At 38.7% G+C, this 25,431-nt stretch overlaps 7 protein-coding genes and 1 non-coding gene across 8 annotated transcripts in view; 3 read left to right on the plus strand and 5 right to left on the minus strand.

Annotated features, from left to right (window-relative positions):
- Window positions 1-137: 137 nt before the first annotated feature.
- Window positions 138-797, minus strand: LOC103404184 (uncharacterized). Its single transcript, XM_070816888.1, has one exon. The coding sequence runs from the start codon at window positions 643-645 to the stop codon at window positions 433-435; it is 213 nt and encodes a 70-aa protein (XP_070672989.1). The 5' UTR covers window positions 646-797; the 3' UTR covers window positions 138-432.
- A 3,482-nt stretch (window positions 798-4,279) lies between these two features.
- TRNAS-UGA (transfer RNA serine (anticodon UGA)) lies at window positions 4,280-4,361 on the minus strand. Its single transcript has one exon. It is a non-coding gene; the product is annotated as a tRNA-Ser (tRNA).
- A 1,194-nt stretch (window positions 4,362-5,555) lies between these two features.
- On the plus strand, window positions 5,556-8,893 carry LOC103402901 (protein NUCLEAR FUSION DEFECTIVE 4-like). Its single transcript, XM_008341684.4, has 3 exons — window positions 5,556-6,078; window positions 7,046-7,977; window positions 8,078-8,893. Exons 1-3 carry the CDS (start codon window positions 5,743-5,745, stop codon window positions 8,595-8,597), a joined length of 1,788 nt encoding a protein of 595 aa, XP_008339906.1. The 5' UTR covers window positions 5,556-5,742; the 3' UTR covers window positions 8,598-8,893.
- Window positions 8,894-10,574: 1,681 nt separating this feature from the next.
- On the plus strand, window positions 10,575-12,740 carry LOC103425784 (uncharacterized). Its single transcript, XM_008363885.4, has 4 exons — window positions 10,575-10,845; window positions 11,051-11,115; window positions 11,222-11,420; window positions 12,201-12,740. The coding sequence occupies exons 2-4, from the start codon at window positions 11,096-11,098 to the stop codon at window positions 12,552-12,554; spliced, it is 573 nt and encodes a 190-aa protein (XP_008362107.3). The 5' UTR covers window positions 10,575-10,845; window positions 11,051-11,095; the 3' UTR covers window positions 12,555-12,740.
- A 298-nt stretch (window positions 12,741-13,038) lies between these two features.
- LOC103425783 (protein transport protein Sec61 subunit gamma-1) lies at window positions 13,039-14,295 on the plus strand. Its single transcript, XM_008363884.4, has 3 exons — window positions 13,039-13,234; window positions 13,419-13,534; window positions 14,079-14,295. The coding sequence occupies exons 1-2, from the start codon at window positions 13,141-13,143 to the stop codon at window positions 13,532-13,534; spliced, it is 210 nt and encodes a 69-aa protein (XP_008362106.3). The 5' UTR covers window positions 13,039-13,140; the 3' UTR covers window positions 14,079-14,295.
- Window positions 14,296-14,408: 113 nt separating this feature from the next.
- Window positions 14,409-15,958, minus strand: LOC103425782 (large ribosomal subunit protein bL27c-like). The gene is made up of 3 exons (XM_008363883.4): window positions 15,472-15,958; window positions 14,800-14,901; window positions 14,409-14,721 (listed from the first exon to the last, which is right to left on the minus strand). Exons 1-3 carry the CDS (start codon window positions 15,784-15,786, stop codon window positions 14,539-14,541), a joined length of 600 nt encoding a protein of 199 aa, XP_008362105.3. The 5' UTR covers window positions 15,787-15,958; the 3' UTR covers window positions 14,409-14,538.
- A 663-nt stretch (window positions 15,959-16,621) lies between these two features.
- Window positions 16,622-18,769, minus strand: LOC103425781 (melianol synthase CYP71BQ5-like). Its single transcript, XM_029096933.2, has 2 exons — window positions 17,717-18,769; window positions 16,622-17,483 (listed from the first exon to the last, which is right to left on the minus strand). Exons 1-2 carry the CDS (start codon window positions 18,695-18,697, stop codon window positions 16,842-16,844), a joined length of 1,623 nt encoding a protein of 540 aa, XP_028952766.2. The 5' UTR covers window positions 18,698-18,769; the 3' UTR covers window positions 16,622-16,841.
- A 5,806-nt stretch (window positions 18,770-24,575) lies between these two features.
- Window positions 24,576-25,431, minus strand: part of LOC103432057 (melianol synthase CYP71BQ5-like) — a 36,151-nt gene continuing 35,295 nt past the window's right edge. Inside the window, exon 2 of the mRNA XM_070816891.1 lies at window positions 24,576-25,338. Within this exon, the coding sequence (XP_070672992.1) occupies window positions 24,823-25,338 (516 nt within the window). The 3' untranslated portion in view covers window positions 24,576-24,822. The remainder of the gene's footprint in view (window positions 25,339-25,431) is intronic.

Genomic DNA, 25,431 nt, shown 5'->3' on the forward strand with positions numbered 1-25,431 from the left:
ACATGTAACTGAGAGATCAGCAGATTATTTCACATTTTTTTCCCTTTGATTAACTTTATATAGTTAGTTAATCAATTTAGAAGTTCCCCAGTTAAAGCTTTAGCAAGAAACTCACCTAGCAGAAACATGGAGGCTAATGAAATTAAGCTTGTGTGTTATAATTCTTAATCACTTACTTAGGCTAATTCTACGCTAAACATTCGCATAATTCTCGACTCCACCATTGATTAAGTTTGTGTATCAAGCTTAAAAATCAATGGGACAAACAATGACCAACGATCCTAACGAGTAGTTTAAATCTCCGAAACAAGGGGAGGAAAAACAAACATTAGTACAAGATCAAATCCAGATGCAGAGCCAAACAAGCTAATTAAAGTGTACAAGTAAAGTTGAGACGAGATGATACGTTGGTGCCTTTTAATTAAGTGACAATTAAGAGCCAACATACATGTGGACACCGATGGCTAATAAGAAGATGCAAATGAGAGCAAAGTAGATTATGGAATGAACCAGTATGGACACTCCACTCGTCTGAAAGTTTCCGAACTCCACGAACCGGCTCTTTCCCGGCATCTGAATCAGCAGTCCTGGTGTCAGCAATATGAACAGCACCACTGCTATGAAAACCGGCCCCCAATCCGACATATCGAAGAAATCTCGATCTCTTGATCTCTCCCAAAACTTAACAGACGTGTTTAGCTGTGATCTGCTAATATAATGAGTGGGAGAAGGATTGGGTCGTACGAGGGAAAGAAAGATGGAAGGTGTGCATGATTATAAAGTTGAGCATTTGGGAGGAAGAGACAAGGGATTGATGACTAGGGAAAAAAAGTGAAGTGTAAGGTTAGAGTATCAAGCTATTCCAATTTCCCCCATTCACATTTCCATGTAGTTTGGTAGTTTACACTTCACATCACATGCATCCTAAATAAAGGAAGCTTCCCACATGACACTCAACCCTACAAGAATGCTACTCAACTCTACTTTTGCTATAGATGGTGAATTGGGCAAATGATGCCCATTTACAAAAAAAAATCTGACATATTCTCGATTACGTACTTATATCGCTTGCGTTATGCGATCAAAACAATAAACACGTAAATATACAGTCAGTAACATGTAATAATCACTCATTAATTTGACTAGACTTCTAATGTTTTCAGGAACCATAAGAAATCAAGATAAGAAGATTCATGGTAGGGAGCTTTCTTGTCACTGAAGCATTATTATGGTATAAAAGTTGCTGTTTTTCCTTTTCCTTTACTGATAATCCTATTAATTATTGGCTCCCTTGCTTTCAATCAAATTATAATATTGATTTCGGTGGAGCATTTGGATCTCAAAAGACACTTTTCAGTTGCTTAAGAGCAGTTCTACCATTGATAAGGCCCCGCGGGCTATTCACTGTTTAATTCATATAGTGAACAATAACTGTCTTTAATGAACAGTAATTGCCTTTTGCATCTTTACCCTGCATTGAATAGTCCTGACAATAGACAATAAAATATTAGTATTATTTTTTAAAAATAATACAAAATAATTTTATTTATAATTTCGGATAGGATTTTTAATTGGTTTTGTTGTACCACTTTCTATTAATTTTTTTTTTTTTTCACATAGTGCAGCACACCATTCCAAAATCTTTGTTTTTTTCACATGGTGTCGATGCACCACTCCAAAACCTTTTTTTTATTATTTTTTTATTCTTCTTTTCACATGGTGTCAAACACCATTCCAAAATCTATGTGTTTTTTTTTCTTTCTTTTTCAAGCTCAGCAGCTCTCTCTCACTTGAGCTCCGGCTCCGGAGGCAGAGCCTCATACTCTTACAATATCAATAGCCGATCCGTGAAAAAATTCACAGTTTTTCCTTAGTTAAGTAGGTAAATGATCGCCAACTTCTTAGTTAAAATCTCTCTCTCTCTCTCTCTCTCTCTCTCTCTCTCTTAAAAACAAATCCCAAATCATGTGATCTGGGCGCTCGAGTGGAAAGAGGTGGATCGCGAGTGCGTGGAGGTGAAGACGGTGTGGGGTGGGGCGGCAGCTGTGGCGGAGGAGGGACTGGGGTGCTGCGGCCAAGTTAAAGCTTGCTGGGTTTTACATTTTTTAATTTTTTAATTAATTTATTAATTTTTTATTAATTTTATATTGTGGTTGACGTCGTCCTGACGTCAACCCACATCATATTGCCTTTGGGCTCTCGGGCTGACAACTCGTGTCGGGCCTCTCCCTTGGGCCTGCTCAAGCTCCTTCACCAGCACACGCTGAGCTTGCTTGCTCGGGCTCTCTGCCACTGTTCGTGGCCCTGTCCCTTAGGCTCCAGCACACGCTTGATGTCACATCCCATCCCGGGCTCTCACCGCATCCAGGGCTCGACTCCACCGTAACACGATATTGTCCGCTTTGGGCCCCGACCATACCCTCACGATTTTGTTTCTAGAAACTCACATGAGAACTTCCTAATGGGTCACCTATCTTGGGATTGTTCTCGCGCAAACTCGCTTAATTTCGGAGTTCCGATGGAACCCGAAGCCAGTGAGTTCCCAAAAGGCCTCGTGCTAAATAGAGATGAGAATATATATATAAAGCTTATAAGATCCTCACCTCTGGGCGATGTGGGATGTTACAATCCACCCCCCTTAGGGGCCCGACGTCCTCGTTGGCACACTACCGACCAGGGATTGACTCTGATATCAAATTGTCACATCCCGACCTGGGCCCCTACCGTATCCCGGGCTCGACTCCACCGTAGCACAATATTGTCCGCTTTGGGCCCCTGCCACGCCCTCACGATTTTGTTTCTGGGAACTCACACGATAACTTCCCAGTGGATCACCCATCCTGGGATTGCTCTCGCGTGAACTAACTTAATTTCGAAGTTCCGATGGAACCCGAAATCAGTGAGTTCCCAAAAGGCCTTGTGCTAGGTAGAGATGGAAATATGCATATAAGGCTTACAGGATCTTCATCCTTGGACGATGTGGGATGTTACACTAGAGCTGCTCTAAGGGATCATTTGGGTATTTAACCAAAAGACTTTTGTTCACTAGCTTTTCATGAAATTGATATACTTCGTTATCTTTTTTTATACAATGAGTCAGTAATAATTTGATATTGAATTTGTTTATTTAGAAGTCGAAATTAACATGTATATAGGAACAAACCAAAAAAATTATATTGAATGGGGGTATCTCCAAGCAATATACTAACATTAAAATTAACAAATATAGTTAAAAATAAGACTACTCGATAGTCTAGACTACCAAAGACAAGCCACCAATATTATTAAGGGTGAATTGCCAATTTAGTCCCTGAATTATCACCTCAATGAAAATTAGGTCCCTAAATTATTATTTTTTCTCTAGAAAAAATTAGTCATTGAATTATAAAAATCTACCAATTACATCCCTAATACTATACTCGAAGCTACTATATTTAATTTTTCGTCAATTTAAGTCACGTTACTTGCATGTGATACACATTGAAGGGTAGATTGATAGTTTTTCATAAAGAAATAGTGCATATAGTTAACTTTGGAGGGTAAATTGGTAGTTTTCCATAATAATTAATGTAAGTTAACTTAGGAGGGTAAATTAGACGTTAGATTCGCAACCTATATAAAATGTTAAAGGCTTATAGGCGAGAAAATAACGGTATTACACTTTAAAGTGTGTCAAGTGACTTGAGTTGACTAAAAATTAGATAAAATAGCTTTGAATATAATAGTAGGGATGAAATTAGCAATTTTTAATTAATTTAGGGACTTATTTTACAAAAAAATAATAATTCATAAACCTAACTTTCATTGAAGTAATAGTTCAGAGACTACTAAATAAGCACTTCATCCTATTATTAAATAAGGAAAACTAATGAAAAATGCTTGAAAACTTTGAGTTTTAACGATAAGGACAAAATAAAGGGTAAAATGAATAGTACCAGGATTGATATTTTAGTGTAAAAATATGGTTTTTTTTGTAAAAGTAAACAGTACCGGGAACTTTTCGTTAATGTTTTCTATTGAATATGATGTATTACCTAGCCATGTAGGATTGCATGTGGATGTTTAGTGAGCTTAGAGTAGCTCCGTCCGGAAGTAAATACTAGGTCACTTTTATTTTCTATTAATAAACGAAGAAAATGGAGTATTAGATCAGCCGAGCCCAAATATTCAAAGGCGACAAACCCAACTGAACAAATGGATGTGGGCCGTGGAACTGCAGAATCCAGTAAGGAAAAGACCCTTTTGAAAGTGGGGGAAAAAAATGGAATATTGTAAAAGACGTCGACAGCAGGGTTCGAACCTGCGCGGGCGAAGCCCAACAGATTTCAAGTCTGTCTCCTTAACCACTCGGACATATCGACATTGATGTCATGAAAGCCCTAGACGTTTCATCTTACACGTGCCAACTCTACGTTTCTTTTGCTTTTCTGAGAATTTCTATTTATTTATTAAGAAAATAAACGAATCCTGTTGACCAAGCAACACGGATCGTTAGATCAAAATTCAATGGCTATAATTATTATAACTTTTAGAAGGTTCTCTTGTTTGTAACCGTTGAATTTTAATCCAACTGTTTGTGTTGATTGGTCATTCAGACCCTCTGCTCAGGAGATGGTCCAAATCCATCAAATAAAAGAATCCAGCAAAACGTGGCACATTTTGGATTGATACAAAGGAAAACGACAACTCCTTAATAAGAAGATCTGCAAATTATTATTTCCAATTACTTCAAGATTAGTATATTGCTAGTCATGGTGATGCAAAATATTAATTGGAGTCCTTACATTAATTATTCAGAAAACGACATGATTCATCGATTGGAAAAACAAAGAGCAGACCACATAATCTATGTCGTTTACCTTTGCCACATTTATATAAGTTAGAGTCCACTTACGACATGTTACATACCACTACTTTATGCAATGAATGTTAAAATGACAACCTACTTCACTCACACTTTCACACAAGGCATATCTTTCGTTTTAGGTGGTGCTATTTACACATAATTTTTTTTGTACAATCAATTTTAATTGTTGTTTTTTATCTTTCAAAATTTATTTAATTTAACAATCGATAATTAAAAAAAATGTGTAAAAAATAAAATCAAATATATGATAGCACCACCCTTTGTTTTTCGGACCAAAATAAAGGGGATAATATCCTTACTTTTTAAAACCTTTTTCACAAAAGTAAAGCAAAAAAAATGAAACATGACAAGCTTTTTATCAAGAACACGATTGTAATTTGAAATCATTAGGTCGGTTTTTGTGTTTGAAGAATCCAATTTAACTTTTATGAATCATTCAAATGAATCAAAATCACTTTGAACAAATAAATGGTAATATTCTCCATTTATACCAAATAATCTGACCAAATCAACGTTAAAAATGGTAAGGATATTATGTTAAAAATGAAACCCTTTATAAATTATTCTTCTTTTATGATAGAAATGATGATATGAAATATAATAATCAATACGTTTACGTTAAAAATATTATAAAATATTGTACTAAAAATATAAAAATCCATAACATTATACTAAAAATCAGAAATCTGTCACCGGGTGTCGAATCGAAATCCAGCACATCACCATCATCCACCCGCCTGCCTACGACACTCATCACTGTAATACATATCTTCTTCTTCTTCTTCTTCCTCATCTTCTCGTAAAAAATAAACCCAACAAAATAAAATCACTCTTTTTTTTTTCCAAATCGTCGAAAGTTATCACTTTTCTGTGTGATGGGTCGGGTGCAGGAGAAGCTGCGGTCCTTCTTCAACAACAGATGGCTGGTTTTTGTGGCGGCAATGTGGGTGCAGTCCTGTGCGGGAATTGGCTACCTGTTCGGGAGCATATCGCCGGTGATCAAGAGCTCCATGGACTACAATCAGCGGCAGATTGCGCGGCTGGGTGTGGCTAAAGATCTCGGGGACAGCGTTGGGTTTTTGGCGGGGAGCTTGTGCGAGGTGCTGCCATTGTGGGCGGCGCTGCTCGTTGGTGCTCTGATGAACTTTGTTGGGTACGGTTGGGTTTGGCTTGTTGTTACTGGTCGAGCTCCTTCTTTGAATTTGTGGGCTGTGAGTATCATATCTAACCAAAGTTCTTTGCTTTTCCTGTAATTTTTTTTCTAATTTTGTTACCTTTTTGATCTAGTTTGATCGTGTATTTTGCCATTGTGGATGGTTTTTGGCGATTTTCGCACTCCCGTTTTCTTGTTCTGCACTTTTACCTTATTTCTGGCTCTTGATTTCGTTTGGTAATCCAATCCAAAGGCTAAAAGAGGGAGGAGTAAGGCGTTGAAAAGGGGAGTGCGAAGATTACTTCTTTTCGTTCAGTTTGCGGATATACTGATTGAAACTCTGGAAATGGATAGTGTTTTTTGGTATGTATGGGTTGAGAGGTTGAGTTGATAAGAAGAAGCTTAATGTTAATTTTTTCATAAAAAAGGAGTAATCTTTTGCCTTAAACTTGTTACTTTCTTATAAATTAGCAATCTTTTTGGTTGACCACTTGCAGTGAATTGAGTATATATACATGCTGTTTAAGGCTCTGTTTGGTCTGTGGAATCAGCATTTCTGCAATTTTCTGTGGTCTAAGCAAAGCGTAAAGTACGCCCAAAAAAAAGAAGAAAGAACGGCTTTTTCAATGAGCTTTTGGAACTTTAGACATTCTTTTGTTGTATGTTATGTCTTTTCCTTGATGCTACTGGATATAGCCATTTTTGTGTCATATGTTTTGATAACAAAATTTGCTCACTGTGTTTGCAATTTGCTAACAAAATTGGTCATTCTGGTAGAGTAAGGTAGTTCTCTGTAGTAGTTTCTGGTTTGTAATTAGATCTTCTACTGCGTTAGTAAACCTCGTTCATGAAAACTTTTGATAAAGCAACAATGTTTATAACAAACTTACAAACCATTTAAGCATTATGATTAGCAATGGGGGGTTGGTGCCTATGCCATGTATTCTTTTAAATGATTCGGTATTACTTTTTGTCATCTTGCCTTGGTTTAGTCTTTTTAACAGTTACAATTTTCAATTTTGCAGATGTGTATTCTTATATTTGTGGGAACAAATGGCGAGACCTTCTTCAATACAGTTGCTTTGGTCTCTTGTGTGCAAAACTTCCCAAAAAGTCGGGGTCCTGTGGTTGGAATTCTCAAGGGCTTTGCTGGGTTGGGCGGCGCAATTCTGACTCAGATATATGTGATGATCCATTCACCAGATCATGCATCTTTGATTTTCATGGTTGCGGTTGGTCCAGCAATGGTGGTTATTGCTTTAATGTTTATTGTCAGACCGGTTGGAGGTCACAGACAAGTCCGACCAACTGATGACATGAGCTTCACGTTTATTTATAGTCTGTGCCTCCTATTAGCTGCTTATTTGATGGGGGTCATGCTAGTTGAAGATCTAATTGATTTGAGCCACACCGTGTTGATTATATTTACAGCGATTTTGTTTGTGCTCCTGTTGATTCCCGTAGTGATTCCCATTTCGTTGAGCTTTTCTTCTGAGTCAAGATCTCTAGAAGAAGAGGCACTCCTACCCGAGCCGCAGAAACAAGACCCTGGGAAATCTGGGCACGATGCTAATGAGGTAATATTTAGTGAGGTGGAAGATGAGAAGCCTAAGGAAATGGACTTACTTCCAGCATCTGAAAGGCAAAAACGAATTGCACAATTGCAATCGAAACTATTCCAAGCAGCTGCCGATGGAGCAGTTAGGGTTAAGAGGAGGACCGGTCCGCGTAGAGGGGAAGACTTCACCTTGACACAAGCTTTGATCAAAGCAGACTTTTGGCTGATTTTTTTCTCACTTCTCTTGGGTTCAGGATCTGGTTTGACAGTGATTGATAACCTCGGTCAGATGAGCCAGTCTCTCGGGTATGATGATACACATATATTTGTATCCATGATCAGCATCTGGAACTTTCTTGGTCGGGTTGGTGGCGGTTACTTCTCTGAGATTATTGTGAGGTATGAACTGATTACATTCTCATCTAGAGTTTATGTAGAGCATTATTTAAACTTGGGTTTGTGACTTCTCAATTCTCATCCATCGCTATGCATTTGATAGGGACTATGCTTATCCAAGACCGGTAGCAATGGCTGTGGCACAATTCATTATGGCAATTGGGCATATCTTCATTGCTTTCGGATGGCCTGGGGCAATGCACATTGCCACCATCTTGGTTGGGCTAGGCTATGGGGCACATTGGGCGATAGTGCCAGCTGCTGCTTCTGAATTGTTTGGCTTGAAAAAGTTTGGGGCTTTGTACAATTTCCTCACAATTGCAAACCCTGCTGGTTCGTTGCTCTTTTCTGGCGTGATTGCTAGCAGCATATACGACTTTGAAGCTGAGAAGCAAGCTCATCAGCACCATCACCTGCATATGAGTCCAGGAACATCAGTTTTCCAAGGCATGCTTCGAATGGACGCGCCAAAGTGTGACGGTTCTATATGCTTCTTCTTAACTTCGTTAATCATGTCCGGATTATGCATTGTTGCCTTTGTTTTAAGCATGATTCTGGTACATCGGACTAAGATTGTATATGCCAACCTGTATGGAAAATCACGTCCAGCTGGGCTTTCATAAGCTGAGGATTCCATCCAATACATCCTGTATTTTTTTTCTGTGTCAAACCACATTGTATTTCTTCCAAATTGTTTTGATGTTTCTATACTTTGTCTGAGGGTTGTGTAGATTCTTTGTGTGTTTCTGTAACCACATTTCAAGGATGATGGAGGCAAGTGCAAGCCTCTTCAGTACTCTTGAGGATCGGTGCCCCAATTCAGTGCTATGTATGGTTGTGTAAGATTGTCTTTTCGAGTATAAGAACGTTGTATTGAATTTTGCCAGTCAATTGACCTTGAAATTTTGTTGTTTCGTGATCAGTTGTGTTCATAATTTTCCCATGAATGAAGGGTTTAGAACAGTTACAATTGTTATGAAAAACTTAAATTCCTGAGAATTAAGTTCTTCTTTTGGAGATTATCGGGTGCTTGTTAACCCTATTAATTAGAACCAGTAGGTTATGCCATGATGAATATTTCTTAGCTTTCGATGATCATGAATTGAAGGTGGTGCAGTGTCTCCTGATCCCCCCTTGATTACCAGTCTTAAAACCGACTCTTCCAAGCTTCCTCATGGCAGCGATGAGGCTTCGTTGAAGTTACCTGGGTTCTTAGCAAAATCAAGGACAATGGGCTGTGATGCAGAGCCAGAGAATAGAACCTGATCTGAGCTCAACAACCCTTTCCCCAGCAACCCGTGAGGCTTTCGAGATGAGTCCATCACGGTGTCCCAATTCCACGTTGAACGAAGGGCCTCCTGCCTGCAGAAAATTGAATGTGGAACATGAGAGAGCCAGTTCATTGTCTAGTGGAAGTGCACCACAACTCATATGAGTCTCAAGACAACACTTACAAAGAATACACAATCCCGGACTGTCACAGCCAAAATGTCAGCACAGGAGACGACACCGGGGCATTGTGCTTCCACTGCTTGCTTTGCCCTGCTTGCTTTGCCTTGATCCCGGTGTCAAACCCGTCTCCTGCTAACGACAGCTTATCAGTGAAGTACTTCTCTGTATCCCCGTTTGGTGAAGCAAAATCATGATCGATGCATCGCATCCCTGCCTTGAATATTGCAAAGTTCAAATGAAGTTGGGAACATTGAATGTAACGTTCATAACCATGCAAATAGGCCCATATATAGATGGCCTTATAGAATGTCGGCAGGCCCAAATCTCTCATGATGGCCTTATAGTATTTCGAGAAAATTTTCATTGTAACGGAAACACGGATAGTATACTACGAGGTTTTACGTAAGAGCAAGTCCACCCCTAAGGACTTTGTGCCAGCACCCAGCGCATTTATCCATTCAAGTGAACAGTAATAGACTCCAGTGAATAGTAATAGGCCAAAACATCTCCACCCCTAACAAAAAATAGCCTAGTCCATTATATTAAAATATTAGTTTTTTAATTATAAAATAATAATTTTATTTTTAATTTCTGAATTTATAAAAAAATAAAATAATAATAATAATAATAATTTCTAAATTTATTAAAAAGTTTATGTATTTTTTAAAAGTGAAATTCTTAATTTTTTGGGGGAAAAAACGTGGACCGTTGATCTATGATTGGACGGTCCAGTTTAAAAGTGAAATTAAATTTTTTTTACCGTTGAAAATCCAACGGTCTAGAATAACTAGCCGTTGGAAATCCAACGGCTGCAAGTGGGCCACGTCGCTGAGCTCGGGTTGTGGTCTGAGTGCGCCTGCGTGCGGACCCCACCACCTGATTTCTTGTCTCCTACTCGCGCCCACGCGATCGTGAAGGCCACGCGCCAGTGCAAAAATGCAAACAGGCCAGTCCCTTGATCAGTCAAAAATGGGCTGGGCTAGAGAGTGGCATGGGCTGGGCGCCAGTCAATTGGGTCGGCTGGAGGGGATCCACTGGGTCCTGGCCTATTTTTTCAACTGAGTGCTGGGCAAAAAGTCCTCCGGTGGACTTGCTCTAAGTGATGGAGAATTTTATTTATTAAATTATTAACACATATCTCATTATTTATATAGTGTGTACCATCTGTATGTCACCCTAAAAAATCTCTCCAATATTTAGTACGGGTGGAGCATACGAATCTTACCGATACGCGATTCAAATTTCAAACAAGTCTATATGAGGGCACACAGTTGAAGAGGAAGACTACAACGGCCATGGCGTCGATGGATGTAGAAGAAGCACGACTGGGGTTTCTGGAAACCCCTCCGTCGAAGGTTTGCTCCTGAATCTCCTTTCTTCGCAACTGGAAACATCGAGAGGGAACTGCTCGCCAAACAGGTTTACATTTCTCTCTAATTTGGTGTACATTTCATGAATTTTGATGTCATCTCAGATGATTTGCGTCGCTCGAGTCCGAATTTGAACTGGGTTTTTTAATCATCAAACGCAATGAGGAATTAGCATTTCAAAATTTTGGTAGCACATTTGAGTTTTGAATTTGGGGTTGCTTTATGCTAAATCAATTTACTGTGATTTTGGTTAGATTGCATTGGATTTAACCGAAGACGAAAAGCATCAGCTTCGAGAAATGGTAGATGAGGAAGGCAGGTATTCACGTTTCATGGTTATATGAAATTAATGTACTGCAGTAAGACGCTATTGTTTGTTTTGTTGCTTTTTTACTTGATGTGAAGTGCGTTCTTTGCTTTTGCAGGGGGGTTTTCTGTCCGATTGTTGGTTGCGGTGCTCGCTTGAGTTCCTTGGAGGACTTTGAAGATCACTACAATGCACGGCACACCGCGTCTTGTTCTGTGTGCTCTAGAGTCTATCCAACCTCACGGTTGCTCAGCATACATGTATCCGAAGCACACGATTCTTTCTTTCAGTCGAAAGTGGCACGCGGCTATCTCATGGTATTTACTCTTTATTTTCCTCCTTGATTCGTGCTGGTATTGTCCATCGTATGACATTTTCTTCTTGCTTTCGAATTTGAGTCAGTTATGGCGTAGTGCAAGTTCCTCTTTCACTTTTACTCAATTTTGTTGGTTTTAAATTACGAGAGTTCTAGGGGAAGCAAAAACAGAAGCCAAACGTGACCGTTGAAGTCATTTTATAGTTTTTGTTCTCTCTTCTACTGTCTAGCTGTCAAGCTTGAAACCCACGGATGATGGATTGGGTAATCGCTGAAATCCTCACCCCCAAACGGCATATCATTACCCCTTAAAAGTTTCAAAAAACGCATAAGTGCGAACTAGAGTTATACTTAAACCTGAGAATCCATCCGGCATTCATCAAAGATCACCACTTTTTCTAGATGATATTGTCTATACAGATGTTTTCTTATTTATGTACTGAAAGGACGGTTTGCTTTTGTCTCTTTCACCAGCATTCTTCGTGCACTTTTATTAAAGTATTATTTGTTGAAAATGTTAGTGTTTTATATGAAGCAAGAACACAATCCAAACACTACCATGGAAGACTTTTCGTACTTTTCTTTTCCTCTTGAATTCCGCTGACAGCGCCTTGGCTAAAGCTCATCGTTTTTGCTAGGTGATATCTTTGTCTATAGATATGTTTTCTGGTTTATATACTGAAAGGGTCTTAATTCAAAGACGAAAGATTTCTATATCGCCTTCTTGAGCATGCACTGGTTTAATCGTGTTAATTTTGTTTGGATTTCTGTGGTGTAACAGTATGAATGCCTTGTAGAAGGCTGTGGTCTGAAGTTCAAGAACTATAAAAGTCGGCAGCAACATCTGGTGGACAAGCATAAATTCCCCACTTCATTTGAGTTTTTCAAGAAGGCTCTTCCTTCCAAAAAGCAGAGGCAGAAGAAGAACCAACGGAGACAAGTTGTTTCAAAGAACGCAGATTCATCTAGTATGCAAGTAGATAACGAAACCATGGATGGCCTTGTTTCTGCCGTCTCCAAATTAAGCACATCAGACTCGACCCCTTCAGCCATCAGCTTTGGTCGTCGACCCACTCGTGCCGTGACATTCACCCCAAGAGCTGTTCAACGTGAGAAAAAACCGGACTCTGCATAAGTTGGAATGCCGAGAACTCTTTCGGAAGATTTTGAATGTTGTAGGTGGTGATGATTAATTGTTAAACGGTTATGAGTGAGCAGTTTGCTACACCCTCCGATTGTAAGGATGTTTTGGGATCACCGATGTGGATGGAATATTTTCTTTTTTCTTTTAGCTTAATGCAATAGTTCAGTGCTTTTAAAATGATTGAAAGCGTATTTGAAGAAAATGTTTTTGAAATAAGTACTTCTTAGTAAAAATGCAAGTAAATCATTTAAAATGCTTCATGTAATAAGCACATAACTGATGCTTTTTGAAGAGCACACTTCAAGTGCTTTTGAAATCCAAAATCATTTTTTTTATAAACGCTTTCACTCATTTAAAAAGTACTTTCAAACGAGTTAAGAAATACAAAATCATTTTTTGTAGTGGCAACATGCAGACGACGTCGTATAACCGTGCCCAGATGTGCAACAATTGCAATTTGCAATAGAGCGCTTTACGTCTGTGTATAAAGATCCCCTGTTTCCTCTCAATTCAGCTCATAACTTCGATATTCTGTTCGTGTTCTTCGTTCCCTCAATTCTTCAGCTCGTCGGAAAAAATGGACGCCATCGATTCAGTGTTCAGTCCGCTGAGAGAGTTCTCGAAGGACAGCGTCCGCCTCGTGAAGCGCTGCCACAAACCCGACCGTATAGGTAATAATAACCCCATCCACTTCCAATCCAGTCCCATCCATTTCCTTCTTCGGATAATTAATCCAACCTGCATGTAATGTGTAACGTAATCCTGTTGATTTTGAAAACCTTCGAGATGCGATCTGTGCTTTGGACCGGACTAATCTATCCGGCGCGCCTTTTCTTTTCCGTGTGAATGTAACAGAGTTCACGAAGGTGGCGCTCCGTACGGCGATCGGATTCGTGGTGATGGGATTCGTCGGATTTTTCGTGAAGCTGATCTTCATCCCGATCAACAACATCATCGTCGGAGCTGCTTAGGTAATGCCCTCTTTATATGGTCAGTTTGCATGCAATGAATTTGCAAATGGAACTCTGATTTAGGATTTCTTAATTACCATTTCCATGATCCAATTTAGTTTAATTATATTTGGAAATGTGAGGGCGAGCTTTGACGCAACAGAAAATGCCTCAAGGGTTAAGGTTGAGTATTCCTTCCGACCATCGCAAAGTGGAGAGCCTTGATGGCTTAAGGTCGCCCATTATATTTGGAATTGTGTGTGTATTGAATTATCCTAATTTTGTATATGAAGGCAATTCATTGCTTGCGAAAGTTGCACACTGGCACCGGTGTTCCATCTGTTTTCTGTAACTTGAATGACTGGATTCTGCGAATGTGATTGGTTTTATACAGATTTACATGCGAATTGTTCCAATTTCCGAGTGTTTGATCATCGTGTATGATTGCGTGGGAATGCTTGTAGTCGTAAATCAAGGGAATCACAGGATTTCTACTTAAAGGTTAAGGTTCTTGATCATTGTTTCGCCAATTAAGCGTCTGTAAAATTTAATGTTTGTGCTGCAGGTCGTTTGGCACTTTCAAGTAGATGAAAGTCTGGCAGTGAGCGCTAAGGAGGGCCAAGATCTACCATCACGATCTACCGTCACGGGCACTGTGATGTTAATCAGTGTTTTAGACATTTGTTTCTTCAGAGCTAGTTGAAATAATGTTTCTGAAGCAGTTGAGATTGTACTCTCTTTAACTTGTTCTACCATAATTCAAAGCATTTAGCCATTTAGAACTTCTCTCTTGGTCATGGCTCGTTCATTCTCTCTATCATCTTCGAACATATGGAGAACGAAAAGGAGAATCGGAGTGAGATTTTGCAGACTAAGCCGATCACTAGACGAGAGGTACTAAAATTGCAAACTCAATACACGACTCGAGATTTTCCGGTGGAAGTGTTCTTATAAAATTTTACAAAAGGGAAAAGGAAAAGCAAGGCAAACTCAACTGCAAGATTGCTCAACATAGAACCGAGAAATTAACAAACCGGATTGGCATCTGCAGCATCAGCAGAAGCAAGTAGTAGCTCGGGTTTGTTTTGAAGGATGTAGCCTTCCTTTCTCGCTTTCTTACGTTCACGCTGTAGCCTGAAGTTCTCCCTCTTTTTAACCCGGTAGCTGTTGGGGTTCTCCGGCTGGACTTCTCGAGGGTAAACACTAATCTGCGGATAATACAAATCAACGATTCGTGTTAGCATACAATACGCAGACAATCAAACCACAAGAACTCCAGATCATACCTTCTTCTTGTCGGGTCCAAACTTCTCAAATTTAACCATGCCATCAATCAAAGAGAATATGGTGTGGTCCTTGCCGAGCCCCACATTCTTCCCTGCATGGAACTGATAATTCGATGCCAAAACAAACCCAGAAGTCACAACAACATTCTACATTTCTACATGTGCCAAAATGAAACATTAGTCAAGAGAAATGATTTCCGCGTTCATTTTTTTTCTTTCTATATGGTCGCATTTATTTTTGTTTATTGATTTTCTTTTGATTTATTCAATCCGAATGACGGAAATAAACATCCATCTAAATGAAATGAGCAAGACGCATATATAAATGAGTAAACCCAAACATGATCCATTGCCAATCCCTAGCTTCAAGTACCCAAATTCAAGTTCGACACAGTTCATTTCCTTCTCAAATTGGTTTTAATTACAGAAAACTAATGAAAAATGCTTGAAAACTTTGAATTTTAACGAAAATAATAAAATAAAAGGTAAAATAAATGGTATCAGATTGACATTTTAGTATAAAATATGATTTTTCGTTAAAATGAACCGTCCCGACAACTTTTCGTTAAGATTCCTTTAATTATTCCTAAATCCTACCATGCCAAAAAAAAAAAAAATAATAATAATAATAATAACCAATTTTATCAGAAAAATGGGTGAAATTGAAGTTACCTTGGTGCCACGCTGGCGGACAATGATGGAGCCAGCCTTGGCGACCTGGTCGCCGTAAATCTTGACGCCGAGCCTCTGGCCTTTGGAATCACGGCCGTTCTTGGTACTCCCAGCTCCTTTCTTGTGCGCGTTTTGAATCGTCAATGGAAGTCTCTGTGGGCCCGACGACACTAACGATAGCTTGGGACCCAGTTGCAGAGAACCCAAATCGCCTCTGAAGAAGGAGGAGGAGGACGAGCTGGAGGTGGAGGTTGGGCGGAGAGACAGCCCCCTGAAAGCTCCGACTACGTTGAAACTCATGGACGCAACCGCCATTTCTGAGAAATTATTAAGCTTTCATAAACAGGAGAGTGTGAATTTGTGGACAGCCAAAGCTTATAGCTTTGGACGAAGAAAGAAGAGGAAAGGAGAAGATAGTGAAAACCTTATCCTGGAGGCTGCTGATTGGGTATCTCTGCCGAGTGCGTTCTAATTTTTTATTTGGGCCGTTTATACTTAGTCCATTGGGCTTGAGCTATAAGCCCACATCCACCAGAGCGTTTTGGTCCGGTAGCCGCACATGTGGTTGTCCGGCCAAGACTCACTTGGTGAAACCAAAAAGGGTTGGGTGAAGCCGATAACAAAAAAGGTCTTCGGGTTTGTCTTTCATTGGACATATAAACCATATCGTTTACCACAAGTGAGATGATGCACTGCATAGTTTGTGTTTCTAGTACTAAAAATTTGTCTAAATTTAGCATTAATTTTGCATGAGTGAGTGGAAATTGAAATACAATATCTATCCGTAAGATATTCAAAATTCTTAAACTACGTTTAATGGAGTACTATCGCGTCATTGACCGATAGGTTTAACATTGCTAATGTGTAAAAATCTTGAAGTTGAGCGTTCTTGACGGCGATCCTGATCGTACTCTAAGCAAGTTTATTTCTTATTCGTCGTCTCATGCAATCGCCGTGGACAACGAATTTTGAAAGAATACTCATAAGTATGAAGTACGTATCATCAACGTATAAAGAAGCATTCACCAAAAGAACACACACAAGTACATGCATTACTGATCTGAATAAGAAGTTTACATCTTAGGGATACATAACATATTATTAATAATTTAACATTGCATTAATCATGCCTTGTTACGCAAGTACCAAATGAAAAGAAGCCTTGGATTTAAACAATCTGCAAACTGCAGGGATGAAAATCGTTGCACTCGAAAACATAGGAACAAAAGTGGAACATTGCGAAGGCTGATGGTACTGAAAACATGTTTTAGCCTGTAAAAGAGGGAATACAGAAGTGAATGAACAATTGATACTTGAAAGACCAGAATGGTGCTGGTTTTGTTGGCCATTCATGGCAACAAAACGATGAGTCACTGTGACTCACCGAGTGAAGTAAAATGTGGGGTGGCAGTTAGGTACAAAGCATTCTTTCTCTTGCAGGTCAGTCCTAAACTCTCTGTCATGTCAAGTTCGTCTGGATTCATCCCATTCGCCAGTTTCCAATCGAAGTGGTAGAGCAATTCAGCGAGAGCAAGTTCAATCACGGTAACACCAAATGACATGCCTGGACATATTCTTCTGCCGGCACCAAATGGAATGAACTCAAAGTCAAAACCCTTAAAGTCAACAGAAGAGCCATGAAACCTCTCTGGCTTAAAACACTCAGCATCTGCCCCCCATATATCTGGGTCTCTTCCCATTGCCCATAGATTAATAATTACTTTTGATTTAACTGGTAATTTGAATCCGCCGACTTGAACCGTGTCCCTTGCTTCTCTTGGGAGCAAAGCGAGTGGAGAGTGTAACCTCAGAGTTTCTTTCACCACCGATTTCAAGTAGTCCAACTTTTTAACATCTCTTTCTTCAATAACTTTGCCTTTCTTTCCTTCAAATTGGACAACTGACTGTCTCACTTCAGCAGCCCTCTTCATGATTCTTGGGTTTTTCATCAACTCTGACATTGCCCATTCTATGGTAGTAGCTGAAGTCTCGCTTGCTGCAGCGAAGATGTCCTGCACATAACAATTTTTTTTGACTGAGTTAGACCGTAAGGACGACATTGGTGTGTGGGGCAAAATGTGTAGCATGACAATAATTGATTTTCAATGTGCGGGACCAAAATCATGAGTTTAAAAAACATAAGCAACCATTTGTGATAAAACCCCTTCATATATTTCTATTAAGTGATGAATGACAACGAAGATGAAATGTCTACAGTACAACAAAGCAAGCCTACATTACTCACCAGAATGATATCTTTGATCTGATTGGTAGTGAAGTTGAACTCCGCCTTATTGGACTCTTTAAGTTTTAGAAGTACGTCAACAAAATTTTCCTCCTCCCCCTCCTCCGCTTTGTCATTGCCTGCTGTAGTAGTACTAGTACTACGGATCATCAAGTCTCTTTTGGATATTTTGGTCTTATGATCGTTGATGATATTTTCGAGAATCTTACCGAGCTTGCTTTGTATGTCTTTCAAAGCAGGGATCGACCCAGTAACGAACCCAAGAAAACTGAGTGAAGGAAACAAATCAGGAATATCAAACCCACTAGCAAGTTTGTTTACTTCGTCTAGTAGCGAAAGGAACTCCTTTTGGTCTTTGCATTTTTTCCCAAATGCTGCCTTTGACACCACGTCATTTGCGAAGCTGCAGCACCTGTCACTAAAATTGATGGCAAGTCCCCTGTGAGACATTGAGCCAATGGACTCAACAAGATTCTGTGCCTCCTCTTCTCTTATGGATCTGAAAGACTGCACACGTTTCGCGCTCAGTAGCTCGAACATACAAACCTTTCTCAGCGATCTCCATAAATCTCCATAAGGAGCAGAGATAATACCTCCTTGACCAAAAGACAAAACCTCTGTCGCCAAAACAATAGGCCTCTGCGCAAACGCAAGCTCATGAATCTTCAACACCTCCCGGGCAGCTTTGGGAGATGAAATAATCACGGCCTCTAATTGACCCAGTTTAAGGTGCATGATGGGTCCATGTTTCTTGGCTAAGTCTCTAAATATGTGGTGTGGTAGTCGACCGACCATTTGATGCAAGTTTCCAATAATCGGCAGCTTCCATGGCCCTGGGGGTGACTTTAGGCCTCCGGCTCTGGATCGCTTCCAAAAAATCACCAGGATGCAGACAAGGAGCGAAACGAAAATAGGAAAATACGGCCCTTCGACAATTAGGAACATAATTTGATCCAGATAGGCTGTGATCAATTTCATCATACGACTTTGAGGTACTTTACTTGCAAATCAAAGCACTTAAATTTGGATCGATATGTTGAAATTGCTTAAGGTGTTCTCAACGTAAATACTGGTTTTGAATTGGAACAATAAAAAAAAAAAAAAAAAAAAAATCATGTGTAGTGCAACTGTGGAACAACAAAATAAAATAAAAAGAGTTTTAACGAAAAACCCGCGATACTGTTCATTTTAATGAAAAATCACATTTTTACACTAAAAAGTTAAACCTGGTACTATTTATTTTACCCTTTATTTTGTCCTTATCATTTAAACTCAAAATTTTCATGTCATTTTCATTAGTTTTCCTTAAAATAAATGCACTTGGAGTGCAATGTGCAAAGCAAGTTCATAAAATATTACATAATAATGCAGTAGACATTTTTCAACCAATGCCTGTTTTCTAGCTGGATGCTTAAGTTAGCACGTGCAATTTTCTATTTGCAAATGTGCAAACGCCCTTTTTTACTTGCCATACGTCCATGACAGTTCTGTTTTTTTTTATTTTCTCTAATTGATTCGTTCTCACGGATTAAGAAATGTGCATGAGAGGTAAAAAACAGATGTATGAATAGCATTATTCTTTAAAATACATTATCAGCATGATACTAGTCCCAACATTGGAAGAGATACAAATTCTGGAACCCCCTCCCCAACTAATAAAAAAAAAATTCTTTTGAGTGAGATTGTAACATCACCACTCCATGTAGAGGCAATCAAGAAAGCCGCATAAGTAAATATATACCCAACAGAAAAGTGGGCTAATCCAACCAATCTTGCTTGCACAATGGAAAGAGCCATCGGTTTATCTCTCTATTGAATCAAATTAGCCAAAGATGTGCATTCATGAGCCCATGCTAAAGTTTCAATCAATTCCTGTCAATATCCACTCCAGGAAATTAAGAACATAAATCACGTAACCCATTACTCTATTCAGATCTATTAAAGTGTTTAGGGATGAATTCTAGGCCCAGTGGTTGTGGATGAATTCTAGGCCTGTATTACTCTTGGCACATTCTGGGATTAATTCCTGGCGCTAGTGAATCGCATGATGGTGGCTAGGGGGAGGCTGAAATGCCTTTATGAGCCTTCCCGACCCTTGAAAGAGAGGACTGTCGTGGTAATGCCACCAGCTGATCCCCTTTTAAAAAAAATTATATTAAAGTGTTTTATTCATCAATATTTTACCTAAAGTACCAATGTAAAGTCTTTCTCCACTTACGTTGTAACACACAATTTAAATATAAATCTTGCACATATTCAAGTTTCACCCAAGTATTAATCAATTTTAATGTGATCAATTGATGGGTATTCAAATTAGACATTTGACTTGTTTGTCCATAACCACAAGTTTGGTAATAAGTCTAACATTTTTTGTTAATATAGTTTAGTAAGGATAATAAATATATATTTTTAGAGTTGGTGTTGACTTTGTTAACAACTAGCCGATGAGCATTCATTTTATTTTTTGTTTTTTTATTAAGGAGTGTGATTAGTTTTTAAAATTTTAAAAAGAGTATAAAAAAATGATGGTGAGATAATTTCTCTTAATAAGTGCATATTTTATCTTAATATTACATAATTATTGTTTTGTCCTCCTTATGTAAATATTGTGTATCAAAAGTGAGGGTAAAATAGAAAAAAATAGGGATATGATTGTCATTTTCTCAAAAGATACAAAATTAATATTTTGCCCTCCTTATGTAAGTATTGTGTATCAAAAGTGAGGGCAAAATTGGAAAAAATGTGGCAAAAAGTTGACAATGAGGGTTCTCTTAATAATAGTACTAGAAGATGAGCACACACTTTGTGTGCGAACAATTTCATTTTCTTTTTTATTTTTGATTAAGGAGTGTGATTAGTTTTTAAATTTTTTAAAAAGAGTATGAGACAATGATGATAAGATCTCTTAATAAGGGCATATTTTTCTTAATATTACATAATTACCATTTTGCCCTCTTTATGTAAATATTGTGGATCAGAAGTGAAGGTAAAATAAGAAAAATGGAGATATGATTGTCATTTTCTCAAAATATACAAAAGTACTATTTTGCCCTCCTTATGTGGCAAAAAGTTGACAAGGAGGATTCTCTTAATAGAATAGAAATAGATATATAGACAATGTACAAATTGAGCTTATATGATATTTTCCCTAAAAAATTGTCAGTATAAGCATATTTATAGATTACATGTGCCTATCATAAAAGTAAAAAAAAGAGACATGATTTCTTTCTTTCTTTTTTGGGCCTTTCATGTTGATTAAGTGGAGGTTTAAATTTGAACTAAAACTCGTTTGGAAATGCTTTTAAAATAATTGAACACGCTTTTAGAGAAATGTTTTTGGGTTCCAAAAACAATTCAAGTGTTTTTCCACATTTTACTAAGGATTGGTTATAAAAACATTTTCACCAAAAACTCTTTCAGTCATTTTAAAAACACTTCCAAACGAGTCTTTAGCTGTCACGTGTAGTTTCATTCTATTGTCTACATAAACTGACTATTCATATGCAAGAACTAGAAAAAAACAGCGGTTTGAATCATGATCAATGAATATGTTTTGTTGGGGAAAAGATACGGAAATTCAAAGATTCACTTACCAATCAAGTGGAGCAGGAGTAGGTAGGTGCAATGGGTTTTGGGCTGCATCATGCCCGCTGTAATGCTAAATGCCATAGTGACCGCCATCACCAGACCTGATACAATTGTTATCGACAAACAATCTGCATTTGGGCATAGCTGCTCAGTATTTGGCTTTGGGTAGGTACATAATACATACTCTATAATGCTAATCGGCACAGCCCCATGTACTATGATATTGAACCGAGTTACAAGAACGAGTGAGGTGAGCTAAGAAAGGCCAACAGAAACGTGTTGGAGCTAACAATACCATAATTCCCGGGTGCAAATTGCAAAAGAGTACATCTAAAAGGATTCTCAACATACTAAGTAGAAAAATTAGTTACAATCAAGAGTAGAGTATGGTCGACTCGCAACTAATCAACACAGGTTCTGATTTAGAAAATTCAGTTTATGAGTTTATGCATGAACGAGACCATCAAGAAAGCTACCTGCAATTCTTGACCTAAATATATCTGGAGTACACCATCAGCTACTTGCAACCCTTAACCTACCTTACACTGCGATTAATGAACTTTTCCGATCATTTGATTGCTTAAGTTAAGTTGCATTGATTAGTGATTCTCTAACATTTTTTAGGTCATTAACTAATATATGATCAGAAATTAGCATCAGATTAACCATTCTTTGATATGTGACTCGAAGTAGCACCAAACTAAGCTAAGCTTACTCATTTTTTCATTTGTTGGTTTGTCAAATTTAGTATACGAGTGTCAAATGTCAATGCATGAATGAGACCATCACCACATGTAGTCTAATATTCTAGTGGATAGAGTACTGGATTTCTACTCTTGACGTGCGTCCATGTTTGAAACTCAAACCAAGTTCATGTTCGACAGCCGAGCTTATAGCTTTGGACGAAGAAAGAAGAGGAAGGGAGAAGATAGTGAGAGAACCTTATCCTGGAGGCTGTTGATTGGGTATCACTTCCGAGTGTGTTCTAAATGTTTACTTGGGCCGTTTATTACTCAGTCCATTGGGCTTGAGCGATAAGCCCACATCCGCGAGGGGGTTTTGGTCCGGTAGGCTGTAGCCATGTTGTTGTCCGGCCGAGACTTACTTGGTGGGACCAAAAAGGGGTGGGTGAGGCAGATACTAAAAAAGTCTTCGGATTTGTTTTTTATTGAACATATAAACCATATCGACCACACTTATTATAATAACGCATGGATAATACACGGCGTGATTTGTGTTCCTTGTATTCATAAATCCAAATTTAGTATAGATTTTTAATAATTGGAATACATTATCTATCAAGATACCCAGAATCTAGAAACTATTTTTAATGGAGTACTTAAGTTTAGCGTGATTATTTTTCTATTTCTTACGAATATAATGAGTCATACAATGAAGCTCTAAGAGAGAGTCATTGAGCATAGATTGAGGCAAGAGACACAGGTTTTGGACAATCAATTCGGATTCATGCCAGGGCACTCAACCATTGAGGCAATCTATCTCTTACGAAGATTGATGGAAAGATATAGAGATAGGAAAAAAGATTTACACATGGTCTTTATAGATTTGGAAAAAGTGTATGATAACGTCCTAAGAGACATTCTTTGGAGGATTTTAGAGAAGAAAAGAGTACGAGTAGCATATATCCAAGCTATAAAGGATATGTATGATGGAACAAAGTCTGTCGTAATAACTCATGAAGGACAAACTGAAAGCTTCCCTATAACTGTAGGGTTACATCAAGGCTCATCCCTAAGTCCTTACCTTTTTGCATTGGTAATGGATGAGTTAACGGGACATATTCAAGATGATATTCCTTGGTGTATGCTTTTCGCATATGATATAGTGTTGATAGATGAAACTCAGGAATGGGTAAATGCGAAGCTTAACCTTTGAAGAGAAGTGTTGGAATCTAAAGGTCTTTGCCTAAGCCGATCAAAGACAGAATATATGGAGTGTAAGTTCAGTGCAAATGGAGGCCAAAATGAGTTAGGGGTGAGGATCGGAGATCAGAAAGTACCAAAGAGCGATTGCTTTCGCTACCTATGATGTATCTTGCAAAAGAACGGAGAATTAGATGGACACCTCAATTATAGAATACAAGCTAGATGGATGAAGTGGAAGAGTGCATCCGGCGTGTTGTGTGACTGCAGTATGCCACTGAAGCTCAAGGGAAAATTTTATAGGATGGCAATAAGGCCGGCGATGCTGTATGCCACGAAATATTGGACGGTGAAGCATCAACATGTACATAAAATGGGTGCAGCGTAGAAGATGATGCTTCGTTGGATGTGTGGGCATGGGAGAAATGATAAGATTAGAAATGAGGATATCCAAGGTAAAGTAGGAGTAACCGAAATTAAAGGAAAGATAAGAGAAAATCGGTTACGGTGGTTTGGTCATGTGCAAAGAATGCCTACTGACGCTCTGGTTAGAAGATGCGACTACGGGACAGAGGTTCAAGGCCAAGGGGTAGAGGAAGACCTAGGAAAACTTTGGAAGATACTCTAAAAAAAAATTTAGAGTACTTGGATCTAACAGAGGACATGACACATAACCGAGCGCAATGGCGTTCTAAGATTCATATAGCCGACCCCACTTAGTGGGAAAATACTTTGTTGTTGTTGTTGTCTGTCTAACAAACCGAATAATTAGCGAATTTAGTGCAGATTGAGTACGACCACGATCACGTCATTGACCGATAGCTTTAACGTTGTTAATGTGTAAAATCTTGAGGCTGAGCCACCTTTGGCCTCTGGTTCCTGACGCCGTTCATACTCTAAACAAGTTTATTTGTTATCCATCGTCTCAGACAATCAATTTGGAGTTGTGGACAAGGAATTTTGGAAGAAGAAGAAGAAGAGCAAGAAGAGCAACAGTAGAGTAGTAATAGGGATGAGGATTTTGGAACTTCCGACATATTGAATATTAGAAAGACATCTTGGTTTTAGTAGTTTGGGAAAAAATTCCTTTCCCAAACTTAGCCTGAGGCTCTGAAAAGTGAGCAATATGGCCAATAAAAAATGGTGTATCATCAACATATATCCGTACATATCTGAATAACATGTTTACATCTTAGGAATGACAAACAACTACAAAGTTTTATCCTACTATGTCCTAGAGCCGACAACAACATTGCATTAATCATGCCTTATTAAGCAATTACTAAATGAAAAGAAGCATTAGATTCAAACAATCTGCAAACTGCAGGGATGAAAATCGTTGCAATCTAAAATATAGGAAGAGAGTGGAACATTGTGGAGACTAATGGGACTGAAAACATGTTTTAGCCTGTTAAAGAGGGAATACAGAAGTGAATGAACAATTGATTCTTGATTGACCAGAATGGTGCTGGTTTTGTTGGCCATTCATGGCAACAATACGCCGAGTCACTCTGACTCATTGACTGAAGTAAAATGTGGGGTGGCAATTAGGTACAACGTATTCTCCCTCTTACAGGCCACTCCAAAGCTCTCTGTCATGTCAAGTTCGTCTGGATTCATCCCATTCGCCAGTTTTCAATCGAGGCGGTAGAGCAATTCAGCAAGAGCAAGTTCAACCATGGTAACACCAAATGACATGCCTGGACACATTCTTCTGCCAGCCCCAAATGGAGTGAACTCAAAGTCAAAGCCCTTAAAGTCAACAGAAGAACCATGAAATCTCTCTGGCTTAAAACACTCAGCATCTGCCCCCCATATCTCTGGGTCTCTTCCTATTGCCCATGCATTAATAATTACCTTTGATTTAACTTGTACTTCGAATCCGCCTATTTGAACCGTGTCCCTTGCTTCTCTTGGGAGCAAAGGGGCTGGAGAGTGTAACCTCAGAGTTTCTTTCAACACCGATTTCAAGTAGTCCATTTTTTGAACATCTCCTCCTTCAATAACTTTTCTTTTTTTCCCTTCAAATTGGAGGACTGACTGTCTCACTTCAGCTTGAGCCCTCTTCATGATTCTTGGGTTTCTCATCAACTCTGACATTGCCCATTCTAAGGTAGTAGCTGAAGTCTCGCTTCCTGCAGAGAACATGTCCTGCACATAAAAATAAAAAAAATTCACTTAGTTAGACAGTAAGAACGACATTGATGTGTGGGACAAAATGTGCAGCATGATAATAATTGATTT

Source organism: Malus domestica, chromosome 17 (assembly GCF_042453785.1).
Source record: "Malus domestica chromosome 17, GDT2T_hap1".
NCBI lineage: Eukaryota > Viridiplantae > Streptophyta > Magnoliopsida > Rosales > Rosaceae > Malus > Malus domestica.